Source organism: Cibotium barometz, chromosome 33, assembly GCF_041138505.1.
Source record: "Cibotium barometz isolate CiBa-2024 chromosome 33, ASM4113850v1, whole genome shotgun sequence".
NCBI lineage: Eukaryota > Viridiplantae > Streptophyta > Polypodiopsida > Cyatheales > Cibotiaceae > Cibotium > Cibotium barometz.
Window position 1 is genome coordinate 45,457,370 of NC_141078.1, and position 18,062 is coordinate 45,475,431.

At 41.4% G+C, this 18,062-nt stretch overlaps 1 protein-coding gene across 3 annotated transcripts in view; it reads right to left on the minus strand.

Moving 5' to 3' along the window:
- Positions 1-1,315: 1,315 nt before the first annotated feature.
- Positions 1,316-18,062, minus strand: part of LOC147619642 (D-xylose-proton symporter-like 2) — a 72,906-nt gene continuing 56,159 nt past the window's right edge. The window contains exons 13-14 of one of the 3 annotated variants that reach the window (XM_086773317.1): positions 8,297-8,434; positions 1,319-1,772 (exon numbers count right to left, since the gene is read on the minus strand). In XM_086773317.1, the coding sequence (XP_086629443.1) occupies positions 1,716-1,772; positions 8,297-8,434 (195 nt within the window). In that variant the 3' untranslated portion in view covers positions 1,319-1,715. Of the gene's footprint in view, positions 1,773-7,756; positions 8,142-8,296; positions 8,435-18,062 lie in introns of those variants that run through there. The other 2 variants (XM_086773316.1, XM_086773318.1) reach the window with 2 other exon arrangements.

Sequence of the window (18,062 nt, forward strand, 5' to 3'; positions counted from 1 at the left end):
GCCTAAGTTGGAGAAAAGAGTGATCCAAAATTTACCACAGAATCTAGAGTCTCTGTAAAAAACAATGATTTTTGGCAATCCGTGATCCACAAAGATTTGCTTGATAAACATAATAGCGACTTACTGAGAAGTCAATGTTTTCTTCCAAGGTAAGAAATAAGATTGCTCACTTAAACGGTTCACTATAGTCCAAATCATGTCATTATGACTGAAACTCGTAGGCAAACCCATGATGAAGTCCATTGATATCTGTTTCCAAGTATCATTAGGGATTGGTAGAGTTGTGAGAAGTCCTTGGGTCTTACCTTTATAGCTTTTAATTTTCTGATAAATAGAACATTCAAGCACAAATTTTGCTACATCTTGTTGAAGATAAGGCTAAAAGAATTCTCTAGACACTAATTGTAAAGTAGAAAAAACACCTCAATGACCCATGTATGGTGGTTAATGCATTTCTTCCAATATAAATTGTCTGAAAGGTTATGTAATACACAATCTCTTCTGGAAGAAAAGGTAACCATCATGGCACGAGTAATTACCAATAGGGTTCCAATTATTATCTCTAATATTAATCCAAACCTTAGAGAAATTAGGGTCATTCTCATAGGACTCAAAGATTCACTCTCAATCATAGAGGCGTTGTGGACACTAGGACGTCTACTTAAAGCATCTGCCACAATGTTTTAGCTGATATTGGATCATGGGTGAAGCCCATTTGATATGACGGTCAGAAATCAAGGGTTGGGTCAACAAATGACAAATGCTCTATTGGTCAGTTTTGATTAAGAATTCATCTCCCATTAAATAATGTTTCCAAAGTCTCAATGCATGAACGATAACAACTAATTCCTTCTCATATGTACTATGATTTGTTTCTGCTGGTTTAAGCTTACGACTTTTATAGGCAATGGAATGTCTATCTTACATGAGAACAACACCAAAACCCTGTCCCACTAGCATCAGTAACTACCACAAAGAATGGTCATTGAAAATCTTATAGTATAAGAATTGGTGCGTGAGTCAAAGCTTTCTTAAGATTAGAAAGGGAATGGTCCTATCTACTAGTCCAGTCAAAGTGTCTAGCTTTCTTAAGGAGTTCAGGAGGTGCAATATATGCAAAATTTCTAATGAACTTCCTATAGTAGTTACACAAGCTAAGAAAAGATCGAAGTTCATGAATATCATGCGGTTTGGGCCAGTTATAATGCTTTTGATCTTTTTGGGCTCAACTCAAAAATACCATCCAAAAGATACAATATGTCCTAAGTATTCAATTTCCTCTTGAAAGAATGTTCTCTTATCAGGATTGACATAGAGGTGATTCGCTGAAGAAGTTGGAATATTTTTTCTAGATGCTGTTCATGCTCTTGACGGTTCTTATTGAAAACTAAGATATCATTAAAAAACACTACAAAAAAAAATTTAATGTTTTAAGAATATTCTAATCATCATTCTGTTAAAAGTAACCAGGGCATTAGTCAAACCAAATGACATAAGTAAAAACTCATAGTGATCGATAGCTCATAGTGATCGATTTGGGTTCTAAAGCTCATAGTGATTGATTTGGGTTCTAAAACTCATAGTGATCGGTTTGGGTTCTAAAACTCATAATGATCGGTTTGGGTTCTAAAACTCATAGTGATCGGTTTGGGTTCTAAAAGCAGTCTTGAAAATGTCTCCTTCATCCATACAAAGCAGTCTTGAAAATGTCTCCTTCATCCATACAAAATAATAATGTGTCCATCCTCCTCAATCTTCTGAATCCTCTTCACCTATAAAATAACCAACAATAAATTGGTAAACAAATATTCCATAAGTATATAAACCATCGCCACACACATGTTTTCCAGGTGTAACACAGGAATCGCCTTGCCATACAAACCAAATGTAACAAACATTGGAGTCCCCAAACATATGTCAATGTACACCAAACATATAAATATTTACAATGTTATCACCCATGATATTAACATGATTTGACATGATGCAAAGATAATCCAAGTATCCCCAAACTATCTAAGAGGGTAGAAGAATATTTTTAAGAGAGCTCAAAATACATTATTATAACACATAGTCCCTCCTTATAACACATAGTTCCTCTTTATAAGTGTGATTATGATTACTAAGATGTATAGCACAAAATATTTTTAAGAGAGCTCAAAATACATTATTATAACACATAGTCCCTCCTTATAAGTGTGATTATGATTACTAAGATGTATAGCACATCTTGTAGTATTGTCATGGTCTCTAGGAAGATAAAAAGAAATAACTACAGGGCACGTCGAGACACACTCAAGCATTTGTGCTTAGTGCTTGCAAGCGATGTTACTAAACTCATGCCTAACCAGTACAGTATGACAACTCCATTTCAATCTACCTTTCCACTGTGTTTCATTCTTCTGATAGTGCAACCTAGAGTAGTAAGGGCAATCAATATTCACACACCACAAGTGGCCAGAGCATCTACTCAAATGCATAGTACCATCAAAACAATCACTACATGTGACATACTCTATCCATGAGTGGCCATCATGCTTTTGTTCCATCCTTGACATAGCCGACATCATTGTATATGGAGGAAGCTCATATGCAATGTACCCATCATAGGACTTTGGAATCTCCTTCACCTTCTGCAGATCTTCAACACTATGTAAAGCTACATGCAAACTATTGTTCAAGGCTCTAATCATGTCCAAGGCACTTGTCCTATTGCTCTCATTGTGTTATATGTACATTATGTGTATATAGCATAGCACACATAATGTTTATGTGTGCTATGCTATATACACATAATGTACATATAACACATTGGCATCACTATCACTCTCCCCACTGTAATTGAAGATAAATGTGCACATGCATTTATGTAAAAGCAGTTTAGTTCTGCATCAAGCAAGCAACCTTCTTCACTGTCAAAAAGCATCATTGGCTCCATCTTCGCTTCCTCATGACTTAGCAAGAGTGGTTTTAGTGTCATTTTGGCACTCCTTGTAAATTAAAATGTTTCTTCAAAATAGCAAGTTTGAGCTCTACGCTTTTGCCTTGAAAAACAAGAAACAGTTTTTGTCCAGGAGAAGGCCCATAAATCGTGATGTTTTTGCTCATGGCCATGTGAGGACTTTCCATGAAGCTAGGTAGAAGCAAGACACAGGATCTAGTGGTTTCAATCCCACAAGATTGTCGACAAAGACATGTTTGTGACAAGCTTCCAGAATCCATTTGCAATCTTCTCTCAATGCAATCCGCTGACTCTTAATGATAAGCATCACTTACTTCTGACATGGAGTCGCACATTTTGTAACATTTTTTGTAACCACACAAATTACTTCATGTGACTATGTGATTTGGCAAGCTTATGACTTGTCTAAAGTTGGCTAATGAGTTTTATATTTACGTAGCCTAGTTAGTAGCTTCACTAGCTTTATTGGGCCCCTTAGACATTCCATCATGGGTAGCCTGCTTTGTAACTATGAGCATGTGTATAACACATTTTCACTAATGAGAAAAAATAAAAAATACAGTCAAGCAAAAATTGAAAGAAATTACTGACCCAATTATATGGTTTTTCTATGATTTCTCTTGACTTTTACTTTACACAGTACAAAATCAACATTCTTCCTTCTTTAAATGTAAAAATCAAGCCTTTTCTTCTTAACACTCTCCACCACAAGAGTCATAGGCAAAGCATATCTCATCCAAAGATTTGTTCTAGCAATGCCAAGCTAGTATAACCAAATTTTGGTTAACACAACCTTTCCTGTTATCTTTTAAAGTCCATGAGTTATAAGGCAAGACACTTATAAGAGCAGAGTCTATGTAGAAAGTCCCCCCTTTTTTTATGCCTTGTTACCTTTTAAAGTCCATGAGTTATAAGGCAAAACATCTATAAGAGTATGAGTCTATGTTATAAGAGCATAAGTCTATGTTATAAGAGCATAAGTCTATGTAGAAAGTTTCCTTTTTTATGTCTTGAAAGTGTAAACAAATGGCCATCTATATAAGTGACTTTCACTATTGTATTTAGGACTCTTATGCATTATTAAAAGCACATTTGGCTCAACTCTTGTACGTGTGTATGTGCGCACGTGTGCGCGCACGCGCGCGCGCGCGCGCGCGTGTGTGTGTGTGTGTGAGAGAGAGAGAGAGAGAGAGAGCAAACCTGTGTGTGACTTGATTCTTGGTGGCTCCCTAGTCGCGCGAAGGGCCTTAACCTTTCGTTTTGGCCTTCCAAACCCTGTTGTGACCTCTAGCAGTCGTGTCATCATCAGCCCTCTTTCATTGCTCATTGGCTGCCCTCTTCCTCTTTGCCCTTGCTCTTCTATGTGTGTGTGTGTGGATTTTGCCACTTCCTTATTCCTCTTTGTTTCTGTTATATGTGTGTGTGAGGTATTACTAGACCTTGTGATGAAACTTTTGCAGAGAGCTACGATCCTTTTTTTCTTGGGAAGATTCCTATAGCGACATTGGGTAAAGCTATGCTTAGCGCATGTTTTGTTGAGGGCTACTACTTTACTGCTCGTGGCTTCTGTGAGGTTCTACTTACTGATCTGTGGCATAAACAAACTATTTTGGAAAAGTCACCTCTTTTTTTTTGGGACAAGCAAATGGTGCATGTGGACCCATGGTTGCCTACGAAGGATTATCAAAGCTTCATCAAACACAAATGCCCCTTCTGTGGGTGGAAGTTGTGGAGCTTCTTGTTTATATGCACCTCACTTTACCTTTTTTGGTGGAGACACTGGGAAAAGTGATTTGCCCTCCTAAGTCTTCTAGGAGTGTCAATAGATTTTTCATCCTTTGGGATATTGATAAACCAACTCCTTTCTAGGTGGCCATGTACGTTGAACTGCCAGGGCTTCCAACACAGGAAGCTTTCTTCAAGCTCAAATGGGAAAATTTTGTTGGCTCTTGTTTCACAAGCAAAAAGTTTGGACACATTGGCATCGAAATGTCCACTAGTACTCTTACAGCCCCCGCCACCAGTTACGCAGCAATGCCACCTCAAGAGGTTGTTTGTAGTGTACCCGTTCAACAGAAGGGGAAAAAATGTGGCGCAAGTCCCAAATGTCAGCCTAGATAAGGAAAAAGCAAAATCCGGGATGGCAAGCCCTCCTTGCAAAAGGGAAAGAAAAGAAAAACAAGAGCCAAATGCAAGGCAAACACCTAAGAAAAATGTCCCTCTTAGTAGATAGAGACCTGTCATGTCTCGCAATTAGATAGAAAGAACCTCTACAACAGGGCTAACTTCTGGGGTGCCTAATACCTCGAGTAATCTTATAGGTGTGGGCAGAACGTGGGTTGGACTTGAGGGGTGACCCCTTGTTTGCACGCACTGTGACTAATCCTGACGTATCTACTTTGCTAGCATTGACACTCGTTTACATGTGAGTAATGTTTAACGATGATACTCTAGATTATACGTTGCATAGTGAAATAGGAATCTAGGTAGCCATGCAAGTTGAAGGGTATACTTTTTTGCTTACACATACTATAAATATGTATATACCAATCAAATGCTTTACATATAAGGTGCAAGGCCTCTATGATACAAATAAATGGAGGCTCCTTTATGCTCCTATATGGCATGGGCTAAATTTTGGTATATCGATCCATGACCATGCTTTGCATGACAAAAGGTTGCTGATGGTAAATAGTTATCTATCGCATGCTCACTTTATATAGATGGTACATGCTACTGCCCATCCTCTTATGCTTTACATGAGAGAGGATTTGGATGTTTCTTGGTAGACTATCATTTAGGATTATGGTATGGTATATGGGGCAAACTAGGATGTGGGTGGCTCATGCAAAATCAGCCTTGCAAGAATACACTAAAATTAGCCAATTGTGACATTTAACAGTTGTTGATGAGCACCAGAATATGACACAAGCCAAACATTATCTTTACCAAAATGATGCTCACAAGTTGGACGAGTGGCAAACTCGAGCTCGAGAAAAGCAACTTCTTGACAAATGTTGCTCTTCCAAATCCTTTTTTAAAAATTTGCACACATCTAAACAAAAGCACTCTATTGTAAGAGTGAAAATATCTGATGGAACTTGACATGTAACAAAGCACAACTTGCTAATGTTTATCATCACTATTTTGCAAACATGTTTGTTGCCCCTACCCCCTTCTAAGGAAGTATTCCATACACGTCATAAACTCTTGCAGTATGTTCAGCCTATAGTCACACCGCATGAGGCAACTAGTATGGATGCATCTTTTATGAGAAAGAACTAGATGATGCTCTCAAAAATTTGGGTAAATGGAAGTCCCCAGGATGGGATGGGCTACACATTTTGGGATGTTCTAAAACAGCCCATCCTCTTAGTGGTCAATTATTACTGGTCTATTAGACAATTGCCATATTCTTGGAAACAAGGCTTACTTAAATTGCTACCCAAAAATAGCTTCGTGAAGGTTTAGCAAGTTGGCATCCCATCTCTCTGATGCATGTGAATAGAATCAAAGGTATATTTTATACTTGCCTTCATTCCAATCAGTATGGCTTCGTGCCAAGAAGGTAAATAATGGACAATATAGCCAATACTTATATATGCATTGAATATGTCAAATACATGTAGCAGGATGTCCTCATTATGCAGGTGGACATAGCTAAAGCCTTTGATACAGTCCAGTGGGATTTCATAGCACATGTAATGGATAGAATGGGTTTTTGGTGCAAAATGAAAAATGTTGGTTTCTAGTTATATTAAGAAGGTACAACGAAATGCATTTTGTTTTAGCTCCCTGGAAGTAATGAAAATCTATCAAACAGGGCTATCCTCTCAGTGCCCCCTGCTATATGCCGTCTTTCTATGCACCCGATGCTCCTGTACATGGATAAGTTATCACATGATGGCCTGCTACATGGAATTTCCATGGGGGATGGAAACAAGTTCATGACTTAAGCTTATGCCAATGATTCTTTCTTTTTTCCTCGGAACAGAGAGCCTCATGTGAGGGTTCTCACGCAAGTTTTGTCACTTTATGAGTTGGCTACTAGGCCGAATGTCAACTTTGCAAAATCAAAGATGTTACCACTAAAAAATTATGATTGGCATTCCTCTGGCCAGGAAAAATTGTGCAACCTTATCAGATAATCAGACATCTTGGATATCCCATTGGATGGGAGATCTCCCTCAAAGAAGAGACTGAGTGGTTGATGCCAAAAGCTACATCACAAAATCCAATATTGGAAGATATCTACATGGTTATTGCATGTACGTCTATAAATAGTGCAGTTAGTCTAGAATCATGACGTATGTGCAATTCTATCTCCCTTTGCTACCTTGGTCTCGCAGATAGATTGACCTTTTTATGTCTAAAGCCTTGGAATGCGTGTGGAAAACAAAAGCAGATAGAAAAGTCGTTCGTCTGATGAAGCAAGGATTGGTTTGCTTGCCTAATATGCATGGTGGACTTAATATTCTCAATATCCATTATCATGTCCTCACAACAAGGAAGGTGATGCTTTTACCTGATTTTGTGGCACAAACAAAGCCATGGACTCGCATATGTGGCTTAAACAAAGCCATGGACTCTCAATATCCATTATCATGTCCTCACAACAAGGAAGGTGATTTTGTGGCAATGGCATAAACAAAGCTATGGACTCGCATATGTTGGGCAATATGTGTCTCCATGTGTATATAAGCATCTGGACTTAAGGTCACCCATTATGATATAGTTTTTGGACATTTTAATGACAAAATCACGGGTTCTCCCTATGCTACTACTCTCATTAAAGACTCGAAAGCTTTGTTACCAAGGTTGACCATCTTTCTTTATTGCTTTACTTTTTGTTGTGCATGTGTGCCTAGAGCTATATATCCCCACCCATGAAGAAATTGGCTACAAACACAAGCGTGAACACGTACAAATTTCTCAACCCTTTTCTTCTCACTTCTCACTCTCCAATCTAAAAAGAGTAGATATTATTGCTGTCTGAAATCCAATGCCCCTGACAAGAGGCTGCTAACATGGAAGATTACATCAAACTTTTTGAAAGCTTGGCTTCAATCTCCTCCAAGCTTAGTCCCTTGGTTTCTGGTACTGAAGATATGATGAACAGTAACGAGATTATTCCAATGATGCCGAAGCCGAAAAAAATCCATGCGCCACCTAGTATATCCTGCCACTCAAGAGTGTGGCACCGGTCAAAAATAAATTGAACATTGCCTTGAGAAAGTGGTGAAAAATTATCTTTCTATGATGCTAGCACTCATTCCGAAGCATGATCCCACAAGTTATACAAAATAATTTTGATGCAAACATGGAAGACCTTACTTGAATGGGAGCAAACGCAAAAGTAACGAGAGCACTTGACGCAAAATTAACAAGAACTGCAATACTCAGCGCACGACCTCTGGTACGCAAGGGGAAAATTTCTGAAACCATTAACCATGATATTGGACCAAGTGAAACCTACAACACCAATGGAGGAGAAGTCAGCTCTCTCTCTCTCTCTCTCTTACCTCAGTAGGAGTATTTTCCTTTCATAGCTGTTTAGGACTGTTTTAGTCCTTTTTGTCTTGCTTTTGATGAGACACCATCAGCTGTGTACTATGTTTTGGTCTCATAGGCCACTTTGGCCTTTTCGCAGACATTAATATATCTTTCTTTCTTTCTTTCTTTCTTTCTCTCTTTCTCTGCATTGATGAGATTTTGTATTTTACTCAAAAGATGGAAGGCACACGCTCGCAGCCAGCCCTAACAATAGTCAGGACAGCAGTCGGCAGGGTGGACAAGGGCATACAAAAGAAGTCGGGATTATATATTTCAATGGGTGTTGTCCTTGCTGCTGGCCGACAACAGGTCGACCAGGTTATGGGCATGTGAAAAGCCTATATAAGGCTAGGCCAGCATTCAGTCCTTTCATATGAGTCAGTCTTTAGATGGCTTTAGATTACCTCTTTTGGAAGGCCAAAGGCCACAGGTTTTGTAGAGTCTTTTGTACTACATAATATACTGAAAATACAGCTCTTTCTCTCTCTCTCTCTCCTCTCTCTGTCTTTGTTCATGATTTGCATCAAGGTTCCTATTCAGTTATTTAGGGCTGCAGAAGACACAGATTTTGTGCATGTGACATTGGTATCAAAGCATCAAGCTCAGCAAAGCTAAGTGCTGAAAGTGTCCCAAGAAGGTGCAGAACTTCAAGGAAAGTAACACAGCCAAGGTTAAAATCCCATGGGGCTGGTCGGCTACTCGCTATCTATAGGAGGTCAACTATTTATAAGCGGCAGTTCTTACTTCCATTCTTGATCACACTTCTTGCATGGATTGTAACTTTAGAATGGCAGTTTTCGGGCCCAATGATTGTTGGGTATTTCGAAGTCTCGTGTACGTGTGCGCCTCTGTTTATGTACCCATGTGTGTGTGTGTGTGTGTGTGTGAACAGCCATATTTAGAGCATGTGTAAGCAAAACAGGCCACCCTTCAGCTTGCATGGTTTCTTGGCTCCTTGTATCATTCTGCAATGTATAATCTAGAAGATCATCATGAACATTACTCGCATGTAAAAGAGTGTCAGTGCCAGTAGATACACCAGGATTAGTCGCAGTGTGTGCAAACAAGGGGTCACCCCTCACAACTGCAGCCCACATTCTGCCCTTTCCTCAGAACATAGAGCCTAGTGTGAGGGTTCTCCTACAAGCTTTGTCACTTCACAAAATCAAAGCTATTACCACTAAAAAATTATCATTGGCATAGATTACTCTTGCCAAGACAAATTGTGCCACTTGATCAGATACTCAAACATGTTGGATATCCCATTGGATGGGAGATCTCTCTCAAAGAACAGATTGAGTGGGTGATGCCAGAAGCTACATCACAAAACTGAATATTGGAAGCTGTCTATATGGCCATTGCATGTACTCTTGTTAACAAGCAAGGATAACGATAAACGACAAATTTCTATAAGGTATATACATATTTTGTTTTTCAATTATATATCATTCCTAGGGGTTGAGGTATGGCCCCGGCTTCTCTATTGATTGTTACGGTGATCTATCTGATTGATTTACCATTTAAAGTTTGTATTCTTTTAAACAACAACATATGCCTTAATAAAGAATGTCTTATCGCAATCTCAAGTTGAAATGCTAAAATCTATGTGAGAAAAGGATTGTTTTCTTAAGAAAGTAACATGGATTGTAGTCCTATGGTTTAGTGAGTAAATAGATTGTTATCTTGGTTAAATTAAGGTACAGGTATAACTTCTCCCTGCCTTGACGCTGCCCCGTTCTTGTGCTTGTATAGCCGGACGGCGGAGACGTTAGTAAGGCCTGGAGTTGGCCCATGGTAAAGTGCAGTCTATAATCATGGTGTATGTACAATTATATCTCCCTTTGCTGCCTTGGTCTTACAGACAAATTTAGCTTTTCATGTCTAAAGCCATGGAATGCTTGTGGAAAACAAAAGCCATACAAAAGCCCTTCGTCTGATGAAGCAAGAATTGGTTCGCTCGCCTAAGATGCATGGTGGACTTAATATTCTCAATATCCCAATATCATGTCCGCCCGAGGAAGGTGATGCTTCTACCTGATTTTGTGGCACAAACAAAGCCATGGGCTCCCATGTTGGGCAGTATGTGTGTCTCCATGCGTACAAAAGCATATGGACTTTGGCTCACTCGTTATGATGATATACTTTTTGGACATTTTAATGGCAAAATCACAGGTTCTCCTTATGCTATTGCTCTCATTCAAGACTAGAAAGCTTTGTTACACCTCCTACATTTGTCGGGCCAGCCCCCAAACCAAGGAAACTCTTTGACTATGAAGAGCATTTCATTGGAGCAGGGTGTTTGAAGTGCCTCTTGCATTATCCCAGCCAAGGAAGGCCTATAAACATTCCATGCTTGGAATTCGCCACATACAAGATGTTATTGATGAGCATGGTATGGTTGTTTTGTTTCCTCAAGTAGTCAGACATTGTCATTTGGGATTGCATCATAGCTCGATTTGGAGGGTCATTATGGAGATGATGCAACCATTGCAGCCAGTGCTTGCGCTTCAAGAAGAAGGCCAACTCAAAGACTCGCTTTTTGACAGGCAACTCCCTAGATATACACCTCTTCCTTTTCATTAGCTCACAGTTTCCAGGGCGCACAAGCTCCTTTTGTCCCCCTTTCCCCCCTTCCCCTTCCCCCCCCCCCCCCCTTTGGATTCACGAGCATGCGAATCATCTATGGAGGGTGTCTAAATCCTTGCCTTGGTGGAAAGCCGCATTGGGACGGATATGGAAGAGAAAATTTTCCTTGAAGAAACAATGATTGTTTTTGTGCATAAGTATTATGGGTGTTTTTCCGATGGCATTCTTTTGGCACGTAGACACGTTGCTTCAGCCTCATCTAAGCGATGCTCTCACTCACGTGAGACAGTGCCCCATCTTTTGTGGTACTACTCCCACTCTCGAGCCCTCCTGGACAGATTGTCAGGACACCTATGGGCACGATTTGCACGCTGACTTTTTGGTCAACTCTCTCCACCATTGCTAGCTTTTGCAGTGTTTTTGGATTGGTTGAGATTCTAGGCTCTCTGGACTATCTACCATGTTCCGAATCAGCTGCTTTTTTCTGTTGTTTATGTCCACCCTTTTTCCTTCTTCCATAGATCACTTTACCAATCTCTCACAGATTCTTTTGATCTTGGAGAGCTCTTTGTTCCGCAACTCGAGGTGTTTTCCCACTGTTTCTGATCTGAGTCGTAGCTGTCCCACTCTGGGACAGCTATGAATGTACATTCCTTTATTAATGAAGCAGTGGTTTCACTTTTTTTCGAAAAGTGTATGTGAACAGCCTCTATAGGGGTGTGAACACTCACTTATGTGTAAGTGTGTGAACAGCATCTATAGGGGTGTGAACACTCACTTATGTGTAAGTGTGCTTACATGTGTGAAACCCACCCTTAGGTAGATAAGATATTATGTGTGTGTAGTAATCACTGATGTCAATGGCCATGCCCTATGTCACTCATGTGAGTTGAAAGGTAAGGTTTGCAACCTATAAAACCATGTACTTGGTGTACTTCAAAATCGTTCTCGACTGCCCTCAGCGTTTTTTTTCCTAGGCTCTTTCTGTCTATTCCTCCCGACATCGACTATGCCTTCAGCCTTTGCCACGTCCACTGTACCTAGCCTCTGCTTGCATTCGCCACACTGGTTCTCTCTACCCACCAGCACAATCCGTGTCCTCCTCGCCTCTGCTAAGCCTTCTCTGCTCCAGCTCTAACAAGCCTCTTCCAAGCTGCTCGCTTTACCTACTGTCAGGACTTTTCTCAGCCACTTGTATGCACGGTTTCGCCTCATCGGAGATGCTAAACTCTGGTGGAAACAGTGGTGCCGTGACAAGGAAGTCACCGAGCATTCTCAAACGTGGGAAGACATCAAGCAGGCAGTGAAGGAAAGATATCTTCCCCCATCCCATGAATCCATAAAGATGAATGAGTTTTTTAGTCTTAGGCAGTGCAACTTAACTCTTGAAGACTACTATTCCAAATTTATCACTCTTCGGAAGTATGCCCTAGCTATGACTACTTCCCAGCAAGTGGCTCGTTTCTGCCAAGGGCTAAATGAACCCTTAGATTCCCGCCTTGAAGCAATGAGGCCAAGCACATTACAGGATGCTCTCATACGAGCAAAGCCCCTTGTGAAAGAAATGAAGACCGACAAACCTAAGCATCAAAAGAGATCTTACCCTGAGGCAAATCCTAAAGATCAACCCTACAAGAAACCCCAATAGAATTTCCCCTACTACAACAGAGGGCGACAAGGCAACTCTTTTGTCCCCCGCTCGTATGCTGCTTCTTCCAGAGAAGGCCCTCCGTGTTTTGAGTGCAATGAGCCGGGACACTTTAGAGCCAACTGTCCCAAGATGGCAACATCATTTCCCCAAGGTAGCAGAGGAAATCAAGGCCGTGGAACCCCTATCAACCAAGGTGCAAGAGGCGGTGGACGTGGCAGAGGCCGCGGAGGAGCAGTTGCTAGGACCGCCTGTATTATAAGTGAAGAACCGACCTTGGAAATGGCTGAAGAAGAGCGTGCCACCGTCCATGCGGCAGTAGAACACCAAGGTCCGAATAAACAATTTGGTGTAATCCAAACCCCAGCCACTCATCACGGTAAGCCATTTCAGCTTTTGATTGATTGTGGTAGTACCCATTCATTCCTTTCTCCTAGGTGCTTGCAAAAATTAAACTTGAGTCAAAAAACAGCTAGAAGAATGACTGTAGAGTTAGCCAGTGGGAAAGAAGTAGTATCTCGCCACTCTATAGGGAACCTTGATTTTGAGCTGGGTAATGAGCAAACTCAAGGCCACTTTAGAGTCTTGCCGTTAGGAATTTATGATGGAATCCTTGGGATGGATTGGTTAATTACAAACAAAGCTAGCATTCATTGTAACCAGGGGAGTATCACTTTTGAAAATGAGCATGGCCAAGTAATATCTGTTCAGGGGATAACAGGAAAACCTAAACCTAGGGTAGTTAAGGCAAAACATCTTCTCAAGGGAACACGTAAAGGTCAGCAAGTTTTCTTAGTCAAGCTCAACAAAGCCATTAAACCCAGTATGGAGACACAACCTTCTTGGCTCCAAGAATTCTCTGACATCTTCCTTGACGAGCTTACAGGGCTACGGCTTCCTTGAGAAGTCGATCATGAAATCGAGGTGATCCCTGGAGCTCAACCCGTCTCAAAAACGCCCTATAAAATGTCCCTTCCTGAAGCCATTGAACTTAAAGAGCAACTTTCCCAACTCATTGAGCAAGGATTTGTACGCCCCAGTAGCTCTCCTTGGGGGGCACCTGTTCTTTTCCAAAAAAAGGAGGACGGAACTCTCCGCCTCTGCATAGATTATCGAGGGCTAAATCAAGTCACTATCAAGAATAAGTATCCTATCCCTCGCATCGACGAACTTCTTGACAGGCTTCATGGGGCCAAAATCTTCTCAAAAATAGATTTGAGGTCTGGTTACTATCAGATCAAATTCAAGGAAGCAAATATACCCAAGACAGCCTTCAATACCCGTTATGGCCACTATGAGTTTACTGTAATGTCATTCGGGTTAACCAATGCTCCTGCAACCTTCAACCGCCTAATGCAAGATATATTCCGTCCTTACTTGGATGAATTTGTGCTTGTTTTCTTTGATGACATCTCAATCTATTCCAAATCAATGGAAGAGCATGAGGAGCATGTGCGTAGAGTTCTGCAATTGTTGCGCAAACACAAACTCTATGCCAAGAAGAGCAAATGTACCTTCTTTACTCATCAAATTAAGTATCTTGGATTCATTGTCTCCAAAGATGGTATTTCAGTAGACCCCGCCAAAGTCAAGGATATTCTGGAGTGGCCACCCCCTAAATCAGTTCGTGAAGTTCGTGTGTTTTTGGGAATCACGGGATGGTATAGGATTTTTATCAAAGATTATGCCTTGGTAGCTGCACCTTTGACGGATCTTCTTAAGAAGGATTGCAAAATAGTGTGGTTGCCAATCCATCAAAACAGTTTTGATCAGCTCAAGGTCATTATCACTTCTGCCCCAGTCCTGAAACTTCCTGATTTCGCCAAGGAATTTGAAGTGGTTACTGATGCTAGTAGTCTAGCACTTGGTGGTGTCTTAGGCCAAGAAGGAAGACCAGTCGCTTATACTTCCCGCAAGCTGAAGCAATATGAAGCAAATTATGCCACCCATGATTTGGAGCTCTTAGCAGTTGTTCATTGCCTCAAATTATGGAGACATTATCTCTTAGGGGGCAAATTGCAGCTTGTAACTGACCACAAAAGTCTAAAGTAGATCTTCACCCAGCCTAACCTCAACATGCGACAAAGGAGATGGATTGAAATTCTACAAGAATATGACTTCGACATCAAATTCCGCCTTGGGAAAGATAATGTGGTAGCAGATGCACTTAGCCGCAAATCTTTCTTGAGTGCAATTTCAATGCCAAATAATCCCATACTGGTCAAGGTGGAAGAAGTCTCATCTCATGACCCAGATTATCAGAGGATGATGAAGTTAGTAGAAGAAGGAGGAGATTCAGAGAAAGAGAAGAATCTAATCAAGGGATACTCCACTCATGAAGGAAGCCTCTACTTCAATCACAGGCTATGTATCCCTAAGGATCCTGCTTTAAAGAAACTAATCCTCCATGAAGCTCATGATAGTCCTGCTGCTGCAGGACACCCGGGCTATGCAAAAACATTAAATGCCGTAAGAAGGAGCTTTCATTGGACAGGCTTGAAAAATGACGTGCTTCGGTACTTGAAGCAATGTCTCTCATGCCAAAGGATCAAAGCTGAAAGGGTCAAGATGCCTGGAAAACTTCAACTCTTAGATATTCCCCAAATGAAGTGGGAGTGCATTAGTATGGATTTTGTCACAAGTCTCCCCACTGTTCAAGGAGGATATGACTCCATTCTGGTAGTAGTGGACTTACTTACCAAAGTAGCTCACCTTATACCAGCAAAGAAGACCTTCAAAGCTTCAAAGCTTCTGATGTTGCTCGAATATTCATCAAGGAAGTCCTCAAACTTCATGGTCTCCCAAAAAGGATAGTAAGTGATCGAGATTCTGACTTCACTTCAAAGTTCTGGCAGTCTTTATTTCAAGCCCTGGGAACTCAACTTTGCTTTAGCACAGCTTATTATCCAGAGACCGATGGCCAGACTGAGAGAGTCAATCAAGTAATTGAAGACATTCTCAGAGCATACTGTGGACGGGAACCAAGAAGGTGGATTCAATACCTTCCTCTGGTAGAATTTGCCTACAATGCATCTTATCATCAAAGCATAGGAATGTCACCGTTTAAAGCACTCTATGGGCAAGAATGCTTGTCTCCTCTAAATTTCTCTGATCCGACCATAAGAGTTGAGGCATCCAGGAAAATGCTCGAAGAGATGGAGGAACAAAACAAGGCAATCCAAAAGGATATTAAAGCTGCCCAAGATCGACAAAAGCATTATGCTGACACCAAGAGGTCTGAAAGGATCTTCAAGGAAGGAGACAGAGTTCTTCTACGAGTGCGACCCAAACGAAGTTCCCTATCACTTGGGAAATATAAGAAACTCAGCCCTAGGTATTGTGGTCCCTATACAGTTATCAAGTGTCTAGGTAAAAGTGCCTATAAACTCCAGCTCCCAGCCCATATCAAAGTCCACAATGTATTTCATGTAAGTTTATTAAAACCATATGTACCCAGTCTCAATCATATTCTTGACAAGTTGTAATCCCTACTCAAGGAGTCCTTGAATTACAGCCCAATAGCATCATAGATTCTAGGGAAAGGCAACTCCGAAATAGAACTCTTGTAGAACATCTAGTACAGTGGAAAGATTACCCTGAAGAAGATGCAACTTGGGAAGATGAAGCTACACTCTTAAGGGATTATCCCCAATTCATGACGAGATGAGGACATCTCGATTTCTTTAAGGGGGGAAGGATGTAACATACCCATCTTCACTAATAAAGAAATGTTCATGTAATAGATAAATTTATGAGTTTTTATGGTATAAAAATCAATGATTTTATTATTTGAGTCATTTCTACTTAGAATCTTCAAATTCTGAGCCCAAATTTGGAATCTGCGCGCGATTTTACCCTAATATAAGATTTTATAGCATCCAAAACGGACACCGGATCAAGCTTATACATAAATTTCAGTCATTTTAGTTAAAAAACGACGACCTTTAAACCTTAATAAATGCACGATCGGGCGTCAGATTGACGAACGGTCTAAATCCCAACGACCAGGAGAACCTCCCGGACAAAAAAAAATTTCACCCCCCAGGGCAATCCAACACGTAAATCGAGGCGGGCGTCCCAAATTTGGGTACCCCGTCCCAAAATTTAGGCCGTACACACTTACTAGGGGACCCGTACGATGGCCACCCAAGAACCAAAGGACGGCCGCCCACTGTATGGTCCACACGTCCCCCTACGTGGACACCCATGCTGGCCCAGACAAGATAAGGTACATGCATACCACTCCTTTCCCGGACAACCGACATCGTACCTTTCCCCTAGACCCATGCAGGCCACTGATCCATAGCCTTTGACGGTACACCGTCCTTTCGTTCTTGCTTTGCGCAGCGCCCGTACCCTCACCCCTCAGCTACATAAATCCCCGGGTGCTCCACAGACGACACGCATCTCTGTGCTGCATATGCCCTGTTGTACCGTCGCTCGTACCTACCGTCCGTCCTTGTGTAGCGTACTTGCTGCAGTACAGCCGCCCCTTGCAGCCACCCCTCTCACACCCCCTCATTTGCCTCTTTTCAGATAAGCTAATTTTCCTCCATCCCCCTCTTGCTTAGAGGCAGTGTCCTTAACTCTTCTCCCCCCCCCCCCCTTTCCCCCTCCCCCCCCCCCCCGGCGTGTGAATAGACTTTTAGCAGCCCTCTCAGCCCTCCTCCACGTTTTTGGCCTTAAGGACATCTCACAGTCCCCCCCCCCCCAATTTGCGTAGACTTTAATAAGGGATTTTTGTCTTTAGATAGAGTTCATACGCTATAGTCTTTTGCTCATACGGTGAGCAAACGCTCTCAGAATCGAGATCCGACTGAAGCGTTTCGACCGCAGCAGCGAGCCCTACAAGTCGACGTCCAAGATGGCCCCATCCCGGAAACGTCAGAATATTGTCCCGAGAGGAGCACGCAACGGCGGAATTAGGGAAGATGCTCCCAATGCGGCTCCAACCCTCCCTCTTCAAGCTCCTCAAGGAGATGGTGGCCAGGTTAGATTGGTTATATTTTAAAAGAAAAGTTTTTGTTATAAATATTGCTAATAAATGTGTATCTTTTTCTTTTTGAAATAATGACATAAAATTGTATGAAGTTACGAATTGTGTGATGCTGTATTTAATAAATTGCATTGAAATTATTGTCTTTAAAGAGTGCAAGTTTTCCTGGCTTCAACGCTAACTCCGTTCCGTGCTTGTGTAGCCGGGCGGCGTCGTTAGCAAAGCCCGGGAATGGCCCAAGGTATCCCTCGTACCATGGGAAGAATAAGGTTCGCCGATTGAGGTGAGAGGTTATGATGCTGCCTAGTTCTGAGGGC